The sequence below is a fragment of the Calypte anna genome, chromosome 11 (genome assembly GCF_003957555.1).
Source record: "Calypte anna isolate BGI_N300 chromosome 11, bCalAnn1_v1.p, whole genome shotgun sequence".
Taxonomy (NCBI): domain Eukaryota; kingdom Metazoa; phylum Chordata; class Aves; order Apodiformes; family Trochilidae; genus Calypte; species Calypte anna.
In genome coordinates, this window is record NC_044257.1 from 3080865 (window position 1) to 3107990 (window position 27126).

At 39.4% G+C, this 27126-nt stretch overlaps 2 protein-coding genes across 3 annotated transcripts; one reads left to right on the forward strand and one right to left on the reverse strand.

Moving 5' to 3' along the window:
• Positions 1-5992, reverse strand: SLC7A6OS (solute carrier family 7 member 6 opposite strand). Of its 2 annotated transcripts, none has more exons than XM_030457711.1 (5): positions 5790-5992; positions 4483-4860; positions 2386-2586; positions 1435-1564; positions 1-959 (listed from the first exon to the last, which is right to left on the reverse strand). In XM_030457711.1, exons 1-5 carry the CDS (start codon positions 5946-5948, stop codon positions 838-840), a joined length of 990 nt encoding a protein of 329 aa, XP_030313571.1. In that variant the 5' UTR covers positions 5949-5992; the 3' UTR covers positions 1-837. The 2 variants fall into 2 exon arrangements, with proteins under 2 accessions (XP_030313571.1, XP_030313570.1); XM_030457710.1 differs by having other exon boundaries at positions 2386-2589; positions 5790-5978.
• Positions 5993-6049: 57 nt separating this feature from the next.
• PRMT7 (protein arginine methyltransferase 7) lies at positions 6050-20461 on the forward strand. Its single transcript, XM_030457709.1, has 18 exons — positions 6050-6171; positions 6764-6933; positions 7512-7548; positions 8948-9097; positions 9710-9818; positions 10090-10202; positions 10325-10566; positions 10700-10877; positions 12026-12153; positions 12931-13069; positions 13541-13624; positions 14857-14904; positions 16039-16128; positions 16766-16927; positions 17758-17832; positions 18318-18478; positions 19574-19670; positions 20236-20461. The coding sequence occupies exons 3-18, from the start codon at positions 7528-7530 to the stop codon at positions 20392-20394; spliced, it is 1956 nt and encodes a 651-aa protein (XP_030313569.1). The 5' UTR covers positions 6050-6171; positions 6764-6933; positions 7512-7527; the 3' UTR covers positions 20395-20461.
• Positions 20462-27126: the final 6665 nt, after the last annotated feature.

Here is a 27126-nt window from a genome sequence, read left to right on the forward strand (position 1 = left end):
TTTAGTTTAAAATTCTTTATTTACAATGTAAAGCATATATACTGTTCTACTCCAATATTACAATTACTGGTGAGATCTCCAGCAACAACAGATCAAGGCATTTCATATGCTCAAACACTTCTAAAGAAGGCAACCTGAAACCTAGGAACAAATACAGTAGAAAGCACTAGGAGAGAGTATCTTTTTCCAGGACCTTCAGTTGCTACCACAACAGGCATATTGATCTTCTGAGATGTGATACACCAGTCATGACAGGAAGGGCTGCTGCCAACAGTACCTCCATATATAACATGAAGGTATCATTGGTACAGGTACAAACACTTGGGCATGCAGCTTTAGCAATAATAATTTTTTAAAAGTTCCTTCAGAACTTCAGCATCACAGACTGGGCAGAAAAGGTGTCTTTACAGCATTTAATATCTTTTGCTTGGAATGAAAGTTTGTGTTGTTGAACTGCATATTCACTCATCTATTTAACAGCTGCCAGCTGAAGTCAGCTGCTCAAGTTAGTAAAAGGTTTTAGTGGTTCCTGGAATCCCAGTCTAGTATCTAACATTCAAGCCTAGTCAGAAGGCATGAGGGTGAGCCATTCTAGTCACCAATAATTCCACAGGGCCACAGAGGCAAGAATTTAGCTTAGACCTCACCCCAATAAAGACTGGTTTCCTACTGTCGCAATGAGCACAACTTTTACTGAAAGAGTTTTCCATGGTTTGGTTTTTTTGTGTTGTTTTGTTGCTTTTTTTTTTCTTAATTCACTGTTCTTACAAATAGCCATCAGTGGATGTTGATTCAGATCTCCTGCAACAGTAGAATATCATCTTCAGAAAAAGGCTGTTAGTCAGAATCCAAATCCTGGATTTCATCATATCCAAATTCCCGTAGAACCTCCTGTTGGTATTTGTTCCAAGTTCTTCTTCTGTAACATTGCTCCTCATCACTGAAGCTCTCTTCAGACTCTAAAGAAAGAGCATCAGCACTTTTAATTATCCCTGCTTTTGAGTTAAACAACTAGGTTGATCAGACTATTCTAAGCTTCTTGAGTAACTTACCCTAAAAAATACAACATCTGAGCAACTTTTGTATTAATTGAAGTTTGAATTGTGCTTGGGACACTTGTACTGGAATGAGGAGTTAAGAAAGCAAGAGACAGTGTTTCACAAGTACACAGAACTTAATCATCTACTCCTTCTCAAAACACACAATCCTTTGCAATTGCAGCAGCCTGCACTGGAGTTCTTATTTTTGATTTTGCAAAAACACTTAAGATTCCTTGTAGTTCTGGGAACGTGAACTTTATGTCTAAGTAGATTTAACCCATTATGAGAGCAGTGCTCAGTTGCTTTTTTAGCAACAGTGCATAAAAACCAGATGGGCTTTTTATTTACAAAACACAGCAAGAAAGCAAAGAGCGAAGAGGTATGACAAGCATACCTCTTTCTCCATCACCATCTTCTTCAGGCAAGAATTCATCTTCATCAGGATAATCATTTCGCCAGTTATTTTCATCATTTTCATCATCTTCATCTTCATATACTTCCCCTGGAACATGATCATCACCTACCTGCATGTCAACACAACATTCACAATACAGACACTCAGGTTAAACAGTTTTTCATGCATCTATACAATGCTGTGCTGATCATAAAGACCCAGGAGATACTTATCTACTGCAAACAGAAGTAATTCTGCATTTGCAAAAAAACATACTGCAGAAAAATTTGGGTTATCAGTATGTTTCACCTTAAAATAGCAATCTGCTTTAGGCAAAAAATCAATTTAAGTCACACATTTACATTTTACATGTACCACTTCAGCATTTAAATGCTAGGGTTAACATCTAGATGAATCTTTCTCCCTTCTCCAGTAATGTAATAGATCAAGGAAAAGAAAATGTAGCTTCACATTCCTGATATGTAAGTCTATTGATCACATTTACATTTAACTTCCTAGCTCCACAGTCACTGAAGGACAAGTCCATTACAAAAAAATATATTTTATTAAGTTTAAAGTCAAATTCTCAAATATTGAAAAAGTTGTAGCTGTATGCCCCTCCTTGCTCCTTTTTCCACTCAGCCATGTTTACAACTACATTTTACTCACCATCTCCTAGTCACAAATGAAAAGTGAATTACTTAAGGTTACATCTGTGTGCCAAAATTTATTTGGCAATTTGAAGCCATACGAATTCTTCTGCAAATATGAGCACTGTCCCTTCAGTAGCCTGGAGGAAGGCAGGACTGACAATTACAAAAAGCCTAGCCCAGAAGTCACTGAGCATACAATGTAGTATTTCAAATTATTTTTCTTGGCATGGCAAGTTCTAATGATAGGATTTGAAGCATGTTTATTCACAAACTTTCTCCTTCAGAAGGATCTGCTTACCAGTTCATAATCTTCTGTATAGGGCTGTACAGTAAGGATATTTTGGATCCACCCAGGGACTGATGTTTCCATGCAGTAGATGTCATAAACATACTCATTTTCTTTCTCACAGTGTTCTACTTTTTTATCATCTTCAGAAACATTTAAACGCTCACGGATCATCTCTACTGCATTGCAAAGAATCACATCTGGATCAGTCTTCTGCTAAGAAAAAAGACAATAAAAAAAAATGCCTATTTCAACTGAAGCCACCCACAGAAAGTATTAATTACAGCCAACAGGTTTTCTTTGTAGACCACAGCCAAGAGCTAGCTAAGGGTGACATTCTGAAATCTTGAACTGGTTTCATGTGAACATTAGCAACTGTGAACATCAGCAATTCAAATTAGCAATAAGAAATTAAATTAGCAATTAGAAATGTGAACATTAGCAACTTAGAAAGACACTGCAGAATTTCCCAATTACCACAGTGCTGTGCAGCCATGCCTTGTTTCAGATAATAGAAGTAAACTGGAACGAGTTCATCAGAAGCTACTGAAGGGGATTCATGTAATCCTGCAGAACTGTTACTTTGTTTCTGATGACATTTTGGTTGAAGAGAGCCTGTTTTAAGATAGCCTGTGCTCTGCAGAGTATTACACTTGCAACACTGCAGGAAAGATGCACATACAAAAGTGCAGATAATATGCAAGTGGACTGCAGTATATGGAGTGCACAGGAGAAACTGAAGATGTAGCAAGTAACAGGAAAATGCTGACAGGCCCTACAGAGAGGCTTTCATTTTCCTTAAATTCCTGACTTCAACATTTAGACAGAAAATGTTTCTTAATGCTTTCTCCTCCCTAAAAAAATATTTACAAAGCATTTTCTGCAGTCACCTGTAGTTGAAGGCTTACAAGCACAGGTTCTTGATACCAATTTTTCTCTGCTAGAGTTTTTCACAGTATCTTTTCCAATTCACAGCAGTGTCTCCTAAACTACTTAAGTAATTTCAAGGAAAAGCTACCAACCAGCCTTTCATTTGCTTCTGAATACAAAATGAAAGCTTACTTCTTGATTTCAACATTTATTGCTAGTTCTGTAGGAGTAAGAAAAAAATTCTGATGCTTCTTCAGGTTCATTTCTGTTTTTCTGATCAGCAGAGTCATAGATAACAGTTAACTAACAGATCTCAAACCTCTGTACTATTGCTATGGCTTAACAGAAAGTGAGATTGTACTAAAGCTTGACAGCAAAGCCCTGAAAAAAACCATAAAAAACATTAAAGGATGACAGCTGGGTGGCCTCATCCAAGTACCACCTTCTTTAATGTTAAGCACACCACTTTTCCTCAGCTGTGACAGGCTGTGTAAATAAAGCATAGAGAATGAACTGCTAAAGAAAGCCTACACAGCCCTGTTACCTTTTTTTCCCTATGGTTACAAGTCTTAAATACAAAATCTTACCACTGTATGCAGGGCAACCCTAGACAGAAGGCAAAGCTGCTTCATACTTAAAACCAGGCTAGATATTGAGCAGATATTCCTCCAACTGAAAATATACTTAACTTGTAATGCCAATAAAAAGAGGATGTAGGGGCTTAAGCAGCCTGCTAAGCACTGAGAGTTCTGCTAAAAAAAAACAAAACAAAAAACCCACAATAAACCCACATAATGGAATTATTTAAAGAAGAGGCTTAGAACTATCTCCTTCTTGAGTGAATATTGCCTACAAGTGACGTTCCTAGGCACCTGGGTGGCCAAGAAGACATTGAATTAGACTTGTCTCTTTTTTTAGGTAGAGAAGTTAATAAAAAAACCTGACAGATGAATGTGAAAATTGATACATCAGAACAGGGAACAGCAAAACCAGGAAGCAATAAGCCTTTCCAGCAGGAGCCAAATTACTTTTGACTGTCTCAAGAATATTACTCACTTCAGAATCTCCATGGAGGTTACCTCCTATACAATGTATTAACTATCACAACTTAAAAAAACAAAAGCTCCTATTACATAGTGGAATACTTACAAGGCAAAACCACTTCTGCAGTCAGTTTTCCCACATGTACCAGTCAAGCCATACCCAAGTACTTCAAGTACACATAGTTCATTTGCTGACCTGTGGCTTTGCAGCAGTTACACTGGAGTCTCCCACCACCTCCTCTTCTTGTACAATATCAAATAACTGGAATTTTCCAAAGCAGTCTGAACTCTTATCCCCAGCACCGCTCTCCGTTTGCGAAGCATCTTCAGTGGCTTCAGAGTCCGATCTGTCACCATCAGCTGATGCCTCAGCATTGATGAGGGGTTCAGCTGTTTCAGCACAGTGAGGCCGATGGCTGGCGATCACACGGTACCGGTTTTCCTTCCTTGCCACTTCCTTGGAAGAGCGGAGTTCCCGAAGGATTCGCTGAGTGCTTCCTAAAGAGGGTCGCAGAATTTGAGCTGCTTTGTCTCGAGTGATCACTCCCTGAACATACTTCTGAACTGGTTCATTCTGGGGAGAAGAACAAAGAGAAGGAGCAATATAATGACACCATCAACGTAGTAAGTCATGCTCCTTCCTATAAGTGATTAATAATTAGTATTTCTGGTGCTTCCTCTTTGAAGGACTGGACTGCCAACACTCCCAAAAACATTTAAGTAATTTCTGCTGCTTTAAGCAAGGCAGCCATCACAGAATCCCAGACTGGTTTAGGTTGGAAGGGACCAATTAAAGATCATCCCCCTGTATGGGCAGGGACACCTCCCAATAGATCAGCTTGCTCAAGTCTCATCCGACCTGGCCTTGAACAATTCCAAGGATGAGGAAATCCACAATATTCTTTTGATATGGAGAAAAACAGTATAAGATATCTGTAAATTATAAAACCAGTTCAATTTGATTTTTTTTAAGAATGTACTTTTGTGGTAGAGAATAACCCTCCAAACAAAACCACATGCCTTTGGAAGACTGTGATGATCCTAAATGTAAGGCACAATGTGTTTCCCAGTCTCTTATAAAGACCGGTTCCCACGAAAGACCAGTTTTATTCCATATAAAGACTGCAGAGAGAAGTTGTTAGCCTTGTGGGGCTGAGCTTCAGCACCTCAAACAGCAGAATTCACTTATTATTCTGTACCCTGTAACTGAACAACCATCTATGAGGGGAAGAAGGGGAAGGGCGCGTACTCCTGTCTATCGAGACAAGACGCCACCTCTCACCGAGACGCCACACTCCCGGCCACGGGCAGGAACTTCGCATCCACAAGAGACCCTGAGAAACCCGCGTGGGGCAGCACTGCAAGCTCGCTGCTTTCCAAAGCCCCCTCAGGATGACAACGAAACGCCCCAGCAGCACCAAACCTCCCCCGTCCGTCTGCCCGAGGCCTGGCCTCGGCCTACACCGGCCCAGACGCGCCGCGGCGGGGACAGGGCCACGGTACCTTGGAGGACACAGTCGCTACGAGCTTGAAGAGGTTCTTCTCCACCAAATGGGCGCCGCCGCACTCGGTGCGCAGCCGCTTGCAGGCCAGGAGCAGCGCCTCGGCCGGCTCCGTCCCGCCGCGTTTCCGCTTGACGCGCAGCACGGCCGCCGGCTCCATGGCGCCCGACACGCAGCGGGCAGAGCCGCCGGATCCTCCCGCCCCTCCCCGCCCGATCCCCCAGTCCCGCCGTGCGGTGCATGCCGGGCAGGAGGCGGGACAGACGCCGTGAGGCGGTTGAGCGGTAGGCGGCGGTGTGGGTGTTGGAGGTGTCGGGGTGCTCTGCGCTGGGTGTGGGCTCTGAGGGGTACGTGAGGCCGCAGCATTTCAGGGCCCTGAGGAGGTGAGGCAGCGGCTTCTGTCGCGCAGGTTCCGGGGTAGCGAAAAGCCTTCTTGCCGTCCCCTGTCGCGGATTGTTCGTCAGGGGGGAGAAGTTTTGGGCCGAGGCTGCTCTGCTGGCGGCCGGGCCTGTCCCAGGGTGACGCCCGCCCCGGGCCCGGGACGAGGAGCGGCGGGCGGGTGCATTGCTTCGGCCTCAGGTCCCTCCTCAGGCAGGGTGTGAGGACCCCCAAGAGAGAGAGCTCCTCGGACTCCCCCACGGCCCGACGTGCTTCCCCTCTGGCGTTTTGCCATGAGAATTTACTGGGGAATTTTATTTTTCTTTTCTGGGCCGAGTTGATGAGAAGAGCTGGGTGACAGATTGAAGTTTAGAGAGAGTTGTGTCAGGCAATCCCTAACGCTTCTGCTCAAGGCAGGTGTAATAGAGAAATTATATGTATGTGTACAGAGCTACAGTGGTGTGTGTTTGTTTTAACTGGAACTCTTGTGGGTTTTATTGTGTGCTTTTATTTTATTTTCACAGCCAGTATTTTGAGTATTAGACTGAAGCCAAAACAGTGAAACTCCACCACAATTTTATGCTTATAAAATTACAGGAAAGAATATTGGTTCTATCCTGGCTCAGACCAAGGCAACTACACATAATACATCAATAACACAAACTGAAATGATCATGAAGACCTTTGTGGAAGAGCAATCCTACTACTGGTGCAATGGAATGGTTATGAAGAGGTGAGGACTATGACTACCATCAGGAAATTGCAAGGTATGGTGGAAAGAACAGCACTAAGCCTACTAAAAAACCCCAAACTCGGCTTGTTTTTATAACAATTTTTTATTATATCTCTGTAGAAGTTCCAACGGTGTAATATGACCAGATTGCAGGACAGTCTTAATGTTACAGTACCCTGTGTTGTACAAGGCAGACCTGCAAATGTAGAATTTTGTAAAGTATTCTCCAAATAGTTGTGTCTAAATTTTTTTTGTACATTTTCCCGGGGTGCTTAGCTTCATTCTGCTATTGACGAAGTTCTATATTTCTTCCATCTTTTCACAGATGTTTGTCTACAGGCCTATGTATTTGGTTTGTTGCTAAGGAAGAATATTTCCAGCAATTACATAGTTCCTTTATATGCTGATGACCAGATCACTGAAATAACATTAATCCTTAGGTTTGGGAAAAGAATTATCCTCAAAATGCATGTCAGTTTTCTGTGCATTAGTAGCCATGGGGACTAGTTGCCTTAGTAAGAGAAACAAAGCTATGTAAGATGTAGGAGTTTTGTTGTGCTCTTCAGGGTGCAGTATTTTGACTGGGAATTTTTTTTTTTTTAATTATTATAGGTCACGCTATGCAGATATGCTTCATGATAAAGATAGAGTAAGTGAGATGCAAAAAAGATTTTTAATTGGCAAAAAAAATACCTATTTCCTTTCTCTTGAATAGCTGTCACTGCATGATTACACAGGTTTCGTGTACGAAATAATGACCATATTTGTACTTTTTAACATAAAGACCTGTTCTTAGATGAATGGATGCCTTCTTACATCTGACTGTAGTGGTCTGTTTACAGCAAGATATTACATTTGCACTTGGTACCCTGATTTTGCCATTTTATGCCTCTTATTTTTGACAGAGAGAGCTCATTAGATGAAATTTCAAAGGCAGTAAATGAATCTGGCCTTCTTAGTTTTTACAGGAATAGAGTAAGTTTGTCTTTATTCTTTTCTGGTATTCTTAGCTTTTATTTACTACTTGGGATCAAGAAGAAAGTTGACATACTGTATCTACAGGCCTGATAAAGGCTGGAGTGAATGGTTTAAATTTTCTTTCTACTCTAGCCCTTTAGTCAAGTCTTTTTAAAGACTTTTATGGTGCCTACACTATGAGTCTTGAATTCATACTGAATTAAAATGTGCCAGTTGGATCAGGCATTTAATAAGCTATGTAGAGAGATGAAGCTGTGTCTAAGTAATTAAAACAACTCTACTGGAATTATAGATAAAAAACTCTACTGGAATTATAGATATTTTTAGATATAAAATTATAGAGTTTTATAGATAAAACTCTAACTAAGAGTTTTTTGGAAAGGGATCCAGCAGGGATACAGAACATTTATGATGTTCTCAGGTAGTGTATTTGGAAAGGCTTGATAAATTGTTTGGAAAGGAACATCTTACAATAGGCTGTCAGGAAGTACAGAAGAACAGATTTTGGTATGTACACTGTAACTGACAAATGACAGCATTTGTTTTTTTCCTGTTGTTAATGCCAGTATGCTTGCAGCCCCACTAATTGGCACAAAATCAAAAGCCAGTGTTACATATGTTGCTTTCATTTATCAGTGTTTTTCAGTAGATGGAGACATGAATCTAAATTCAAGGTACCTCAGCTCTTGTGCTTTCATGGTCATTATATGACTATTTGAATGGTGTTGCAGGGGGAAATAATAATAATAAAACCAGTATTATCTCACATGGATTTATTAGCTCAGAAAGTGTATTGCATTTTTAAAATTATTCATGAACTATAAATAGCTGAGTGATCAATGATGTGTGAATATTGTGATAAAAATTGATGTACTTTATATAAACTGATCCCTCCAAACACATGTGCTCCTGCTGCAAATGGCATTGGTGTGACTGGGTAGCATAAAGAATGTGTAGACCTTTTTCTAATTATAAACTCATAGTTGGAGAACATCAGATTTCTTCACAAAAATTAAAACTGTAAATGGATAAAAGGTTACTGCTTTTTTCTTCTTTTTTCTCCCCCACAGAACGTGAAATATTACGAAGGTATTCGTGCTGCAGTGAGCAGAGTAAAAGCAAGAGGTGAGAAGGCAATTGTTTCTAGACATAGGGACTGGCACAGACTTCTGTCTATGATGGCAGCTTCAGCAGATGCAGACTTCTGCTATGCAGTTGAGGTAAACATTTGTTTATGGGTTGCAGGTACTTTTGCATGCATCTTCATAGCCTGTTTTTAGAGCTTCAGTGCAGTTGTTTTGCCTGCAAGACCAGTGGAGTAGTTGTATTTCTGGTTTGTATTGAGGCTTCTGAAGTGCAAGCTTGATACTTTTATGTGTCAAAACCACTTAGGTCTTAGAATATAGTTGAAAAGGTTTAGTACATTTTTCTTTTTTGGGACAGTTTCTGCAGATGTACAGATTAAAATTTCTACATCAAGTTTTATAGTATTCTGTCTTCAAAACTGTCCTAAAAACTTATACTAAGTTTTATATTCTGTCTTAAAAACTTAGTATAAAAGTATTCTGTCTTATCAAAACAGTGTAATGTGGAAAACTTTAATCAAGTTTTTGAAAAATGTGAGTATTCACTAACCATGTATGGTAAGTTTCAATTCTTGGCAATAGGATTCTGCAACCCCTTAAGCATAACATGGACCACATGGTAATAAAGAGACTATCTCATAAAATGCTTTTTCAATCACTTTGTAATTAGATAGAACATCTCCTTTTTGACTGGCATGTGAGAAACTAATATTAGCTTACTGGTTTGTTATACATTTGCTGTTACAGGTTTTCAAGCCCATGGCTGATGCTGCTGTGAAGATAGTGGAAAAAAATGGTTTTTGTGACAAAATCAAAGTAATCAACAAGCACTCGACTGAAGTCACAGTTGGCCCAGGTGAAAAACATAGGCTGGGGATAAAAAAATTGGCAAGCACCTTAAAACCATGAAGGAATATGTCTTACTTTCTGTATGTTTTTAATTAAAACAAGTGCTTCAAAAGGAAATACAATATTTCAGTAGTCATTTGTATTTCATAGTAAACTTTTAATGGAAAATAATTTCTGTCACAGGAACAAGGCTTTTTTAAAATTGTGTTTTAAGGATAGTGTCTTCTTGAAAGACTTCTATTAATCTTAATATTCCAGTATTAAATTGTGTCTTTTAGATGGAGATATGCAATGTCGTGCAAACATCCTGGTAACAGAATTATTTGATACAGAGCTGATAGGAGAAGGAGCTTTACCAACCTATGAGCATGCACACAAGTATCTTGTACAGGTAAGAAAATAGGAATAGTCCAACCTTTCTTGAAATCAGTTCACATTTCAGCTGATGCAGTTCTCATGCATGTTAGTCAGTCAGCTTGCCAAATGTGTTTACCCTTTGTTTTGAACACTCAGGAAGGATGTGAGGCAGTGCCTCACAGAGCAAGAGTATATGTCCAGTTAGTGGAATCCAAGAGAATGTGGTCCTGGAACAAACTGTTTCCTGTTCGTGTTGAAGCAGAGGATGGTGAAAAAATTATTGTCTCCCCTTCAGAAATGGAGAACTGTCCAGGTGTTCCTTCTGTTTGTGATATTCAACTGAACCAGATGCCTTTAGGTGACTTCACCATCCTTAGTGATGTGGTGACTATGTTCAGGTAAGATAGGAATTGTTTTGTTTAAAACAACATTTCTCTACTGTGTAATATAAGTTGTCTCTGCAGCCTAGGAAGCTTGTAAATGAAGAATGCTAAATGATTTCTTTTTTACAATTTTCATGCTTCTCTGCAGTGTGGATTTTAGCAAACCAGTAAGAAGTGCTTCTACCTGCTATAGAGTACAACTAGAGCCCTTAAAGTCTGGCAAGGCACAAATTGTTCTTTCCTGGTGGGATATTGACATGGACCCCTCTGGGATGATAAATTGCTCAATGGCTCCATACTGGGTAAAATCCAGTTCTTCTTTCCAGGTAAATATTGAGGCTTCAGATAGCACGATCAGATGACTAATTATTTTGAGTAAGGACTATACTGGGTGTTTTAAGCAGCTGTGTAGGAATTTTGCTACTGTTTTATGTATTGGAAGATGCTAAATAAGCAAATTTTAGAAATAATGATAGTTAAAGATAGTTGTACCTGCTTTAGGTTTTCTCTAATGGGAACCTTAAATGTGAGCATTAGTGAAAAGCTTAAAAATGAAGGCTCCAGATTTTTTTCTTTCTATTTTGAGAAGTAAACCAAAGATTTCCACATTTTTACCTTAACTCCCTTGTGAAAATACTGTATGGTGTTACTCTATCGCATGTCCAAAGAAGTCCCAACTTATGGTAATATATGTATATATATACTCCCATAAAAAAGACTGGTGTGGGAGAATGCTGGGTTGCTACTGGATAATTAGAGGAACAGAAGGTAACTTAAATCACATTCCTGTGTTTTTGTCTGAATCTACTTACTAACAGGATAAGATTAGTCAAAAGTAAGCTACAAAATGATTGAGAATAAAATTGGAAACTATCAAGCTTCAGGTGTTCAGTCAGCTTAGAATTACCAATTGTCTTGAAACATTAGCAATGCAGAAAATAGCTTTTTGGAAGAGTTACACTTAGTGACCTAATTTGTTGCACAAGGCTCTAGTCACCAGTTACTGTCAGTAATTCAATATGGGGTTCTGACATAAGTGGATTTTAGAGGTGAGGCAGCATCAATAAATGCAGTGAATTTGTATTTATTTTTCATTTGATTAAAATACAAGCTTAGTTTATCAGCAAGCCAGTGGTCTCAGGCTTATTCTATTGTAAGAAATCTATATAACATAGGTGGATGGGGCCTTGAGCAACCTGACCTAGTGGGAGGTGTCCCTGCCCATGGCACTAGATGATTTTTAAGGTCCCTTCCAACTCAAACCATTCTGTTAGTCTGTGAAGTATGATTTGTTGATACATATACTGTATGAATCCTTATTCAACCTTGCTAATATGACCAAGGTTCTTTCAAGTAATCATAACCTCAGTACTTCACAGTTGTGTCCATTCTGACTGATTTTTTGCTATGTGTTTACTTTCTGTTTACTACTTATGAGTTACTTCCAGAGGTTTTGTCTGTCAATCCTTTTCAGTGGAGAGATCACTGGATGCAGTGTGTGTATTTCCTTCCAAATGAGGAGCCAGTTCTCCAGGGTGAGAAGGTGTACCTGACTGCCTGTCGTGATGAGTACTCCCTGTGGTACAACCTAAAGAAAGTCAGGTAACAATAGTTGTGTGTCAAAAAGGGTGTTACTTTACACCAAGCTTGAGTATTTGCTGCTCTTAGAGCAGCAGTTTCTAGGAGAGCAAGATAACATAAAGATGTGGAGGAAGTGATGAAGAGGAAGTGATGAAGAGCCACTTTATGGACAGTGCACAGCTGAAAAAAAAAAATCACATTATGCTTAAAAACAGTTGAAGTTTGGACTGCAGGCTCCTGGTGGCATTCTGTGACAGAGAAACAAAAAAACCCACTCATGGCTGGTTTCTGGAAATCCTAAAACACAGCTCAGCTGAGCTAGCATATTGGTAAAGGAGTGAAATAAATACTATCCTGTCTCCGTTTCCTGTTTTCCCAGTCAGCACTGTCTTTTTGGCCTTAATGCCTTTTGCTGAAATTAAAAGCAGCTTAACAATGTTGATTGTGATGACAGTCACAGCTCTGACTTTAGAAGGTAATGTCTGAATTTTATGTGCCTTTTTTACTTAGGAATCCAAAAAAGTAACTTCTTCCTAAAAGATCAAAGCCTAAAATTATCATAGTGGGAAATTTAAGAGGTTCTTGTTTTTGTCTTCTAAAAATGTGAAAATAGGCTCTTTCTCTTTGTTTCATTTTCATTTGTTTACATTTTTCATGTAAAGAAAAAGTAAATTTCAACAAGTAACAGTGGAGCCCATGTGCAGTAACAAGCCTACTAGCTACAATGCATAACTGTACCTGTTTGCAAAACATGTTACTGCTGCTGTAATTAATACTTCACTGATCTTTTTTTTCCAGAGAAGAGGAGAATAAAGCAGATGTTTGTGTTGAGAGTCCTGTTTGTAGATGCCAGGCTCACCTTCTCTGGAACAGACCCCGTTTTGGGGAATTGAATGATCAGAATAGAACAAGCCAATATATCAAGTCTTTGATGAAAGTGAGTATTATCTGTAGGTTTTTTTAGCTATTGTGGTAGATGTATGTACTGTTTTATTTGCTGTAGTTCTTTGTAAGATTCGTTTCACCCTTGTTAGAGGACTTGGCTCACGAAGTATCTTTTATTTACACTGGCAGATGTAAGTTATACTTTGTAATGAAAACTTTGGTATTTTTTTAAATTGTAAGTAGCCATTTTTGCATTGAAATTTGTCGCAGCTCTGTGTATGAGTTGGAAAGAGTATTGGTAGTAGAGTACAGACACAATAAATTTTTACGCACACTTTCTGATGAAAAAGAAGGGGATTACATGAACATTTCTTACAGGATTCTGTTTTGCTTGAGGTGGTTATACTGGTCACTGTATCTCTCAGTCGAAGTATATAAAGTGGGAAAAAACACCACAAAAATGTCTAGAATTTGAAAACTTTGTCATCTGGAATAGAAATACCAATGACTTTATTTTCTCTAGGTTTTGAAAGCAGATAGTGTTTGCCTTTGTATCAGTGATGGCAGTCTGCTGCCTGTGCTGGCTCACTGTCTTGGAGCAAAGCAGGTACAGTGCTTCCTGTTTTTCTGATCTTTGCATTTTAGTTTGTTCTTCCTTTGTTCTCTTTATGTAATTTCAGCATTTCCATCCTGTTATTTCATTATTTCCAAAAGCCTTTTCAGTAACAAGTGAGAAGGAGGCTCCCATTGTGATAAAATGGAGGTTAAATTAATCTCTGATCAAGATGAAGTCTAGGTAGATAGTAATCACCAGTTTTGAATGTTTACCAATGTGGAGCCTTGTATGAAAGGGGTGTTCCTCATTCCCCCCTGATTCCTATTTGCTATCTTGTATCTTGGTGCTTTTGGAAATACTCTTTCTACCAACCTAAATGTCTGGCAATTCTATTTTTCTTTTATGTTTGCAATTCCACAGTTACATTTATTTTTTAACCTGTAGTGGAATGTCTGTCATGGTTAGATGGGAAGCAGTAAGAATACTAAGTGTGTGTAAACAAAGAGTCTAGAGCTGCCTTTGATGGGATCTCTCAAGGGCTCTTCAACCTAAAATCTGTTACAGTTAGACTGAATATCCGGGTATGTGTAGTGTAATGTAGTAATCCTGAGGAAGATGCTAGGCAATAATGTGGGAATGTAAATTTCTGAAAAAAAATAAACATGCTGAGTTAAACTAGTGGTCCATGGCCCCTGTGTTTTTGGTCTTTAGCAGTGTCTAGTCACAGATTACTATTGAGGAGAGAGGAAATGAATAGGATGGACAGAGACTTGTATAATAGTTTTCCTACCCTGTAGTAGTATATTGGCTAACTATTCACCAGTTTTAGATAATACCTCATTTTTTTCTTATTTCAAAAGGCTGGTGTGCTGCATTGCATAGCTGATCTCTTTCCAGCTGCTGACAGTCAGATCACATCAAATAGTGCTTACAAGTAGTAAGGTCTAAAGGTGGTTGTTTCAGCATGCTGGACAGTATGCTTGCATTTGCTCAGGAGTAAACATATGCCTAGAGCAAATATTAAAATGCTGTGTGTGTCTTAAAAAATGAAAACCAAGTACTTGGCATCCTGTTGGATCTTTTTCTTGTGTGGCTGTGAAAACAGCATTGGTTTGCCTGTACTATTGGGAGTGGTTTTGTTGTTACAGAGGTAACTGTGGAATAAATGGATGGTTCTTATCAGGTGTGTTTACTATGGCATCAGAATTGTTCCTTCATTGTTAATTTGCATATTCTTCTAATTGAAAATTATGAATCTAGTTTGACTTATGTATTTCCTTTAGGTGTTTACATTAGAAAACTCTGCTGTGTCCTGTTCTGTCATGAAAAAAGTGAGTATTCAATTTTCTGTTAAAGCCATAGACAGATGCCTTTGATTGTCCTTGCATCAATTGCTTGGAAGTTAAATCAGTGTAATTAATGGATTTGATTCTACAGTTTGACTGGACTGTTGGACTTGTGGGGTATGTTGGGGGGAGAGGAGGTCTTTATTATTTCCTGGTATTTGTACAGAGCTTAATGGAAGTACTTGAAGGACTACATCCCACTGGGGATATATCCAGTCTCATAGTGTTAGCCACAAGTGAATAAGCCAGTGGGGAAGCTGAGCCAAGCAGAGGGAATTGCCAGTGCTTGATCTCTCTTGCAGATGCTTCTTGGCTCATCTGCCTGAGCTGCTGCTCTGCTGCCCTGGCTGCATTGGTGATAAAAGCTGAGCTCTTTGTTCCTGACTGTTGGTGTAATGTGAGAGGATCCTGGTAGCTTGTACCAGTCTTACCACACAGCAGTTCTGTCTTTCAGCTGGGACAAGTTGAGAATGCCTGCTCTGCTCTTTGGCTCTCAGGAGACAGCAGGCAGTGCATCTTAAGTGCAAGCAATGTTTCAGCTGCTTCCTTGAGGTAGAGCACAGAAAGCCCTGCCAGTAGAGTGGAGGCTGTTCAGGAGAGGCAGCTAATGTCTAATAAGTGACTGGAAGCAGCTTTCTTAAGTCATCATTCAGCTGTGTCTTTTTCAGTGATCACTATGTATTTGAAAGAAGTCTGTCTCAGCCCTGTGGCTTAGGAGCACAAAAACATGGACAGCAGGCAAATTAGGACAGAAACCTTGTCTCAAACAGAAGGCAAATATGCAGTGTATTCGTAGCTGAAGTATTTTTTATCTTTCTTGACTATCTTTCTCATATGCTTCGAAGTAAAAATGTTTGAAGGTGAGGCAGCTTTTGTGTTGTCTGCCTTTTTATATACTTAATTGAAGGAATGTGTAGGGCATGTGGCATGTTGTCTCTAAGTGCATGTACCCTTCAAGAACAGACTTGTATCACCCATATGAGCTATGGTAGGCAGTTTTTTAAAATTTTCTTTTTGCTATTGTTCTATTTTTTATTTTCAATAAAGTTATTATTTCGCTATGGGTCTGAGTGTCAGCTGTAGCTTTTGGTACAGACAATGTGCTATTTTTTTATTAAGTTTTTTAGAGCAAATAATATTGAAGATAAAATTAAAATAATAGAAGCACGTCCTGAGCTGCTGTCATCTTCTCATTTGGAAGATAAAAAGGTATGTCAAGGTAGTCCAATACCGAATTTCAGTGGGGTGTTGGGTAGAAGTGAATTTTGCTTTCCTACTGTGGCCACCATGAATCCCATTATATAGGAAATGTAATTGAGAAGATGGTTCAGAACTTGTCTCAGGAAAACTTTGTGGGGCTAAAGATTGTGGGAAGGGTTTCACTTGGCTTTTGAAAGGATGTGACTTTCCCTTGCATAATCCATATCAGTTATTCAGGCAATTACACTGGTTTAACTGCATATCTTTTTCTAGGCTGTAGCTCTTGTCACTCAAGCCACTCAGAAGATTGCAGTCCATATAGAAATACTTACATACTTAAATAGCATCCTTAAGTTAAAAAATTCAAAATTTTGTGATGCTCATTACAAAGCCTTCAGACCTAAAACTGCAACATTTTCCTACAAACTTTACTGTAGGGAAATACATCTCAAAATTTGATAACTGAAACCAAAAAGAGATGTCTTGTTCAGTATATGCAGCGTGCAGTAGTTAAATCTTTATGCAGCAGTAGTTTTTTTCTAGGTTACTTTGCTTGCATTGTCAACTACTGAAGATGTAAACAGTCTGTGTTACTGAGTTGTTGTTTTTAATTATAATGCTTTTTATCTCCTCCCTTCTTGCCAAGATTTCTGTTCTTGTGGGAGAGCCATTTTTTACTACAAGTTTGTTGCCATGGCATAACCTGTATTTCTGGTATGCTAGGACAGCTGTGACCAGTCACTTAGCCAGCAATGTCACTGTCCTACCTCAGTCTGCTTCTTTGCACATGATGATTGTGGAGTTTCAGGTGAGTTTGCTTGCAACTGTCCATTTGATATTTCTACAAAACCACTTAAATCTGTGTACTCTTCTAAGATTGTTTAAGTTTATCTCATCTTTATACTGTTCACTTCAATGTTTTGTACTTATGACCTCAGAAAATAGTATTTGGCATCCTGAAGATGAGTTTGGCCATTTCAGTCATCTCTTAGCAGAAAATTAGCTCAAGTAATTTTACTACTTCAAATGAAAGGGCTGATTTTTTTAAAAACATCTTTATTTTTGAGATATATTACTGAAGCATGTGAGAACTGTGGTTATTTATAAAATGATATATTCTTCAAAATTCCTGTTTTTTAAATGATGCTTTATGAGTTTAATACTGTAGACAGGATTCATAGTTGCATGATTCAGTTTAAGAATCCTAAAGGCAAAACTTGACTGAATCATTGTCAGTCCAGTGGGTTGCTAAAGTCAGTGAGAGGCATAGTACGACGTGGCTGAAATTATTTTACTAATCTGTAACTGGGAGCACTTAACATATGCTGGGTAATGGAAATGGGGGCCTTAAGGCTTGAATAACTCTAAACTATGCATAGGGTTGTTGAGAAGCATGGCACATTCTATAGAGAAGCTGAAAATTGGAAACAGTGGCTAAAGAATTTACTGACTTGCAAAATATTTTCTCAGAACACACTATCTTCTGATTATTGCAGTAGTTCTGATGGTTTAGGCATGTATAGATAGTAGAATAGTTATCTGACTTGTTACTGAATGTCTAATCTACAGCTAAAATTATTTTAAGATTTTCTGTTTCTCTTAATAAGGCCAAAGAACAAACTGTTTTGGTTTTTTTAGGATTTATGGAGAATCCGGAGCCCATGTGGGTCCTGTGAAGGTTTTGATGTCCGAACTATGGATGATATGATCCAAGTAAGACAACTGAAAATATTTTCAGCACAAGTCCTAGCAAAACAGAACAAAACTCACCTTGTCTTAAAAAAGTACTTCGTGACTGTTGAAAAATTTCTATGTAAACACCATTGGTTTAATTTTTCATAGATATGGTTGCTATTTAGTTCTTGTAAAATGGCAGTGGGGTTGTGTGTTTCTTCTCGTTTGCCTTGCTTTTCAGTGATTTGCTGTGTTCTGAAACAACTGTTCATTCAAAAAGAAAAATACTGTTCTGAAAATCTTGTCTGAAATTGAAATCAAGTCACTTGGTAGTTTGACTGCTGAGAGCCATAGTCATAGCAAGTAGTTTATGCATGAAGTACATGTGTTCCCTTGTGCCTAGGAAGTGCAGTCCTGTCCTCTGGTAGCTTAATTGATTAAATACTCTGGGTTCAGGACACATAATTAACTTGAAAAACACAACTGTTTGGATTGTGTTCATATGATTTCGTTTCTTTCTTCAGAATTCTCTGAATTTTAGGGAATCAAAGGAAGCAGAACCTCATCCTCTGTGGGAATATCCTTGTAAGTCACTCTCTGACCCCCAGCAAGTTTTGACATTTGACTTCAGAGAGACTGTTCCACAACACTGTCTCAGCACAAAGGGTTCTGTAAACCTTGTACGGTGAGTTTTCTCAGTGCAATAAGTGTTCTTTTCATGGTTATTTTTTTCCCCATATTCAAGCTCTATGTCTGTGTGTATATAGGTACTGTGTGGATAAATATATTATATAGAAGGTGTAGTTAACTAGTTGGAATGTACTCAACAGTTTTTAAAATTGTCATCAAAAGTTGTAGAAGTTACTCTGACATGAATTTCCTGTGGTTATTTGCAGAAGGCCATCACCAGATGAGTAATTCCTTAGATAATATGCCTGTATTTCAAAACTAACATTTTTCTAGATGCTATTGTGATTTCTGACTTAAGCAGATTAATGTAAAGTTTAAAAACACCCAGACAAGGGTTTATTTTCTCTAATCTTTTTTCTCTGTTGCTGCATACTTGCAGAAAAGCTCTTACTTAGCTTTTGAAATGATTGTGTATTAGCTTTAAAGTGTACACTATTCTTCTAACTATAATTGTGACAGTCTTGGTATTTGTCACATCTTTGGAGATATGTTTTCATTATAATCCAAACTACAGATTTTATTTAATTCTGTTCAGACTTGAAATGCTTTTAAGAATTAAAAACCAGTGAAAAGTTATTTTTTACTGTCTAGAGCTTATATAGCTTAAACATTGTGGTAATTATTTCTTCCTCTTTGTGAAACAAAATTCAGGGTTTAAAAAAATCCAGAACCATCTACATGGAGTCTCTGTGTCTTTGTATTTACAGGCAACTTCTGTTCCTTGGGGAACAGACACTTGTAGTAGAGATGTATGTGGTAAAAATTTTCTTAAAATTCAGAAATAATAGAAGCTGAGGTCTCTGAAGGAAGTTCTTCCCAGGTATGCTGAATAATTTATCCCATGTTAGTGAGTGCCTGTTAAATGCCAGTAGTTCTGGACAGATTTAGTTAGGACATGCTCCTCTATTCCTTGCCTTTTTTAAAGATTTTTTTTATCTGCAAATACCCACTTAAAAAATCATTCAGATTTTTGGAGACAAGTTATTCATGCATTTACAGTTTTCACCTAAATTATGTGAGGAATGGGTGCAGTGTTTAAGCTGTCAGTATTGTGTAAAGTAACAGTTTTTGATCTTCCACCTCTCCCCAGGAAAGGAAAGAGCCATGGAGCAGTTCTATGGATGAAATATAATCTAATTGCTGATATCTCTGTTAGCACAGGACTGATGCACATATCAAATGAAAAGGTATCTCTTCAGTCTTAGTTTGTTATGCTAAAGTCTATAGGATAACAGTTCAGAAGAATGGGTCTCTGTTGGGCATGTTTGGTTTATGCAGTATTCTTTGTTTGAATACTATGTAGACAGAACTTGTAGAGCTATGTACTCAGGTTTTTGGGGGAGAGCAGGAGATGTTCCTTAAAATGGGAGAGTCTGAATTGGATCCAAGTGCTTTCATTGTTTTGAACCACATTCAGAACTTAAATGTGATCCTAGCTCAAAGTAGTATTTATTTATACAGATCCCTTTTCTTAGTTTAACAAAAGCAAAATTTTGAGGGGAAGGAGGAAGTATTTTCAGTATTCTATCTAAATATACTTTGACCTAATCAACTACAACTTTACTGTGCAGTGTAGCATGGTATTTGAAGTTACATGTTCCTGTACTGGAATGGACAGCAACAGATGTGGAAACTACCCCATCACTGTGTAGCAAACTGGCAACAAGTATTCTTGTGCTTTTAATGCATTATTACTGTCTGGTAATAAAATCATGGAGTTTTAACTGCTTTCTGTTTAACTTTCTCCTCTAGGGAAATTGTGAATGGAATCCCCACTGCAAGCAAGCTGTCTATTTCTTCAGTTCTGTTATTGAATCAGAAACTTTGTCAGATCTTCCTAGTGCTATCACATATGCTATAAATTTCAATACAAAGACAGGAGAGATTACCATGGATTTTAAGCCATTATAAAATACTTTCCTTTTACTTGTACTCATAAATTATAAGAAATCTACACTGATTTTTTTTTTATATAGCAGAGGGATTTTTTTAATTGTGCTCAGAGACCAAATTGACTGTTCTTAGAAATTTTTTGGTTTTGATTTCAAAATATGTAATTGAGGAGGTAGGGAGGAATCTTTACTTATAGACACTGACAGGGTATATATACATGTATAAACATGCTTATTATCATCTGTTTCAGTGTGAAACTGGTATTTTGGAAAGAAGAAAACAGTTCAGCTGCTTGTAGACCTGTGTGAGTTGTAGCTATTGCTGTAAAAGTGAAATGGTCAGTGAATTGAAGTATGATGCACTGACGTTCTGCTGGAGTCTGAGATGCTGCATATCTGAAGAGATGTTTACCTAACAGTGACTGAAGTCTGGAAAAGATGTAACTGGAAATTCAAAGATGAACATATTCAGGTTAATTGGAAGTGACAAAGTGTTGCTAGTCTGACCAGATACAGAAGAAGAGGAGCTCTAGTCTAAAGGACTTGCAAATCTGTAGATATTTAATATGCATTCTGTGTTAAAAAATGTGGCCTTATATTCATTCTATCAGAGGTCTAAGTATCTGCCAGTTAAGCTGAATTGTATGTTCCGCAGTAACACATGCCCACAACTGAGGTTTTCTTACTTGCATTCCAAATGAGGTTGGTAAAATCTGTAGTATGTGACCTGTGTGCAATTAATTCTGATTTAGATGAAAAATCAGTTGGTGTATCTGTTTTGTATGTGTGACCTGTTAAGGGAAATACAAAATTACTGTACTGCCATGTCAGCCAGCTCCAGAGGTAACTCCTATTTCCTCTGAGCAGCAACTTCACCAAGGTGAAAGGAATACCAGAAAAAAGCCTGAAGGGAGCAGGAGCCTTCTGTACTTGACTTTCCTGGTCACATTGATATAGAATTCTGGTGAGTAAGAATTATTTCCTCTTTTCCTTCATAGGAGTGTGATCATATTTATAGCTCACGTGTTGTTATAAGCTGTACAACTGTAAAGGGAACAATAAGGCAAGGCTAAGCCTTATGAATGGTAAAGTCTTCACCCTTTATAAAAGCAAAAAAAAGGTACAGAGACAGTTACAGTAGTCTGAATGCATAAGGCTTGCATTTTATAGCTTCTGGAGAAGATGATAACACAGCAGAAAATGTAGATGCTGCCTGTGGCCTGACGCAGAACACACGAGCTGCCGTTCTTGTTCATAATTGAAATAGCTTCTGAGAGTGCTTTGCACTTAACTGCACAAAGAATTCTGCATCTAACAGAAGCATACAGTGTTCCAATGGGAACACAGAACTAATAGCAATTTATTAGAATTTGTATGTTTGAAAAATAAGAGCAAACTTCAACGTAGTTTAGGTATTTAATGTCTAGTGTTAACTCTCTCAAAGATAACTGTATGGATGTGCCTGAATCCTACTGCCTAAGGAAAAAATAAACCAGAGAGATCTGCTAAAATGCCAAAGGGAAGAAATCCATATTGATGGGAATTAGCTTTTTGTTATCAGTGTTACTTATGTTGTAGGTGGACACTCCTATAGATGGTAGGCATGGTGACTGAGAGCCTTTTGAATCCCTTGTGATATTGTGAGGCTGGGGACTATTTGGTGTAGTGAAGGTGAAAGGTATGGGCTAGATACAGTAGCTAGCAAATCTGCAGCACTCTTCTTCCAGAACTGAACTGTGGCAGTCAATATGAATCATATTATCTGCATGTGAGGACAAACGTCTTGTATTTCACTGTACCTGGAGTGCTAATAGTATCACTCCTTTCTAAAAAATAAAAAAGCTGGAAAGCTGAACACTGGGTGTATTTTAGCACTTGTGGATTCCTTAGAAGAACGGAATGTGATGGGTGTGCTGAGGAAACCTGTGTGTTTTAACTCACTGAGTGTGATCAACATTAATGTGTTGGGGTTATGCTTGTGTATGCATTGAAATTGCTTTGAGGATTTATTTAAAAGGTACTGGAAGCTGATACATAAAAGCAAACCCTTACTATGGATGTTTCCACAAAGTAACACACTGTTCATTAACTTCTGTTTCAAATCTGGGTGACTTGAGGAAAAGCTTGCTCACTTATTAAGAGTATTCAATATATGTATCAGTCTTTATTGGCTTCCATTAATTTTTGAAGTTGAACTTCAAACCTTCATGTGATCTGTAAATCAGGTGGAAAACAGCTGCTTATAAGGGGATACTGGCCATTCCATATATGCAAATACAAAGCAAAAATATTCTTCCAGCTCTGTTCCATTTTACTGTAAGCACACACAATGGGGGAGGAAAGTCTCTGTATCAGAAATAAACACATCTACTCAGTAGCATTATTCAGATTCCTATTTTTTCCCCAGGCCTCTCGGAAGCATTGCCATGAGATGCTGAGTTGCAAGAGCTGTCTGGCTACTGGCATCTTAATGAGCAGAGCAAGAATCCTGCTTTCTCTTGGAAGGAATTTTCGAAACAAGATCTCCTGCCATCACTGAACTACCAGTATTACAGTTCATGAATTGTATGAAAGACAGTGTATAACTCACAGTTGGGTTTTTTAATGAGGAAGAAGAGGTGCTTACACTAAGATGCAGGTGATACAGGTTTCAGGTTTGAAAGTTACAAAATCTGGCCATTCAACTTCTCTTATCATAGTTTTGCTGCAAAAATAGTAACTTTTCTGTAGCTATGAATTGCAATGAAAGTCTTCTAAGTACTTGGTGGTTACCACACCAGAATTCCACAAGAGGGTGCTGAGAATCCACTTTTAAATTAGATCGGTTTCCTCCTTAAAATTACTTGCCATGCTCTCGTGTGAAAATAAAATATTTGTGAGGTCCTAGGATGCACCATACATACATGCACTGAAATAGAAAATTAGTAAAAAAACAGCGGCTATGAAGACTAATACTGACTTGGACCTAACAAACAGACTGGCAACAAAGTGTCACATGTTAAATACACAGTATGAATAATACTTTGAGGACAGTGAAATAGTCTCGGCCCAAGTGAAGGACAAGGCTTGCATTCAGTTTTAAAGGATGTCTTCTAAGTCGTGGAAGGAAGATTTGTTCCTTTATTTGCAAAACGGATATCTTTTGTTTGAAGGCTGGGCAGTTTGAGTCCTGAGATCCTGGAGCTTGCTTTTCTCTTTCATTAGTTCCTTTGAAACTGCTGTGTGTAGGCTTCCTGTATTTAACAAGATAAGAGGGTGCAGTTCAGAACTAACTCATCTTCTGTATTCTCTTAATGATTACAGCAGGTTGTTAGGAGAAGACACTATCAGAGCTTCCTAGATTTTTCTAGTGAGGAATGAGAGCTGAATACAGTGGGTGCTTGTGCTGTCATTCTCCCTTAATGATGGCACTGCAAAATGTTAATTTGGTTTGGTACTTAATGATTTTAAAACTTGACATTTATGAGCATTTAATGATTTAGATGCTTCTCAGAGAGAGGTATGTGTCATTATTCCTATTTTTCAAATGAGAAAAAACTGAGCTTTGTGTGGGTGTTTCAAATGTTTCATCTGCCCCAGGCTCACTATAAGATTAGGGCCTCAGAGCTAAAAATTACTTGCCTAAGGCCATGCAGAATCAACTAATCCCTTGACTCCTTTACTCTGCTTTAATCATTTGTTTTCTTAGTGCAGTGTGATTTCAAATGCAGCTTGATGAGGTTTGACCGAGATACAGCAGATAAAGACTCTGAGGCAGTAAATCCTTAGATACTTCAATAATTAAAACCATGGGGTTTACTTATATGGTTTTAACATATAAAATATATTAATATATTTTATATATATATAAAATATTTCAATATATAGGTAATACATGTACATTTACAAGGTCCTCAAGCTTTGGTTTTGTTTTGAAAAGTTGTCATGAAGATGACCCACTTTTATCCTTTTTTTCCCCCCAAACAGAATTCACTCTAGGATTTGAACGCCCTAAAGATGCTTCTTTTATGGACAGGGGCACTAATCAAAGCATGAGAGCTGATTATCTTCCTGCGTGCAAAGGGAAAGCATTGCAGTTGCAGGTCTGATGATGCTCTTCCTAGGGCTGTGGGCACAGTCCCAGGCTCTTTCAGCACCAGTCTGGCCACGGAACCTCCTCAGGGTGTTGCTAAAGCGCAGCTGCGTGACATCCTGTAGCAGCAGCCTGCTGGCTGTGGGTGCTCTCTTGCTCCTGTTGTTTTCTGCAGCCTCTGCTCTTTCTTGCCTTGCACATCACTCAAGATGAAGTCTTGCTTTGGAGGTGTGCACTGAGTGGACTCCTGCTTCCTGAGGCTGCTGGGTCCTCGCCGTGTCTGCATGCCCGTAAAGAGGCTGCTCACTTCATGTTGGAGTGAAACCAATTGTTCACAACTCTGATATTCATCAAATAAATCAAGCTGTGGTGGTGAACGGGGTAGGAGGGAGAGACAGTCTTTGCACCACATGAAAATGTCGTTATTTTTTCTTGGCTGCAATATTTCTGGGAACAGCAGTGTAGCTCTACATGCACAATCTCATGCCTACATGTAAGGCAGGGCAGGGCTGAGGAGCACCTCTCGCCAAGGACGAACGGGCGAGTGCATCCACAATTTATTAGCAAGAAACCCACTCCTCTGGCGCCTCTAACCCCCAGAGGTGAAGGAGAGGCAGGAAGGGGCCCGTTTGGCCCTCAAGGCCCTCAGGATCGCGGTTTTCCCGCCGCCCGCGCACCTCGCCCAGGTCTGCCCTGGCCTCGCGGGAGCGTGGCGAGGCCGTGCCTGGCGGGCAGAGCGCCCTCCTCAGGGGGCTGGCGCCATCTTGGCCTCCTGCGCCTCAGGTGAAGGGAGGGAGAAACGGCTTTATTCCCCCAGCCGCTGAGGAGGAGAAGGCGAGGGAGCATCCGGTGAGGGCAGCGTCTCTCACCTGCGTCGTGGGAAGTGGGCGCGTCGGGGGCGGGGGTGGGGAAAAGGGACCCTGGGTCTGCATCCCTTTGCAGTCAGGGTGGGGGTGAGCGGCTGCTTCAGGGGCGCAGGGCGGGCCCTCACCTGTCTGGGGGCGGTGTCCCTTGCTGCAGGCTGCGGTTGTCCGTGCAGCACCCCTAGGGCCCTGCTGGCCTGAAGGTTTGCACTCCAGGTGAGCGTGGTTTTTTACATAAAGTAACTTGAATCAGGACCCGCTGCCAGTCCGCAAGTTTGCGCTAGGGGAAAAAAAAAAAAAAAACAACTTCGGCTGGCTTGGAAGCCTGCTTTGTTTTAGAAATAGTAGTGGGATTTTAAAAAGCAAAAGCACATCTGTGGAGTATGTTCATGTGGCTGTCATACCGAGGAGGCCCAGTGCACACATCGGTAATGAACCGGTCTGAAAATATTTTTTGTACCATATAATTTTGCCTGGTAGTTTGCCACATCTGTATCCAGGCGTGCTGGGACGTTGTACCAAGCAGTGACTAAGTTAAGGACCAAGACTGTGGCTTTGGTATTGAATGTGCACACCACGGTGTTTTAAAACAGGAGTAGTGTTTAGGGTCTCTTCTCCCCAGCTGATGTTTAAAGAGTTCTCAGTAACACTTCTCATGGGCTGTTTTCTCCTGTGGCCTTTCAGTGGAAAGTTTATGATGAAGAAAACAATGTGTTGGGTATGCTTAGCCTCTTTCTGTAGAGATCTAAAACAAAAGGCTTGTTTTGGTTTAGTATCACTGAAATTGACTTGCTTTTAGGTCCAGTTTGCTGTAGAACCTTTTTTCTTGCAGGTATGCATTTACAGGTAATAAGTCTAAGTAGCTATTTCATAAGCCATGCAGACTGACTGAAAGGCAAACTACGTAAGGGTCTTTTGTGGGTTTTGTCCCCTTTTAAAATACCTTTCAGTGTTCTAGCGAGCATTTATTAGCTTTCCTTGACCACAGGGGAATGAAGGGAGAGGGCAGTGGGGTGTAGAAGGATAATACTGGCTGCAGAGTATACACTCAAAGCTGAAACTCAAGGGGGGGTTGTGGAATTCTAGTCATCCCTGGTTTGTTTAAAAACCTTCTTTCCCCCCTCCATTTCAAAATCAAATTATTGCTAGCTCCTGTGCTAAGTGACATGAATTAGCCTCAGCTGCCTACATATACAGCTATCTCTGTTACTAGGTGCCTCTGGTAGTGTGCTCTCACCTGGGTGATCAGAATTGATGCTTCCAAATCTAGTAATTGCATTCAGTTCAGCGAGTTGAAGGAAGGGTGCCTGAATTCCTGTTAGCATTGCTTCTCAGCCTCAGCCTTGCTTAAAATCAGTGGCCGTCTGTTTCGTTCCTCTGGCCTCCCTTTTGCCCTGTTGACCTGGCAGAATGTGCTCAGAGGTTTTGCAGGCTAACAACAAGTGTTTCATTTGAAGTTTGTGCTTCTGGAACTGAAGAATAGAACCACAATTATCTGAAGGCATTGACTGATGAGGCATAGGGAATGTGTGGTAAGATTAGAACAGAGTTATCTCATGCAGCCTGTGTGTCAATAGGGAGCACTAATCCTGGGTCTCTAGGCATGGCATGGCATGCCAGAGGGTGATTACTGTAGAGGCAGCATGTTAATATATTATGGTTTTGTGTTGAGAGTTGTGCAGTTGTGCAGGTGTATTACCTTGTGATATCTTAATGTTTGTTTCTATTCTGTTTAAAAGTGTTATGGAAGTTGCATCTCTTCTACTTCATACATTAAATTATTTATTGATTTGTTTGTTTCCTCTTCACACCCTTT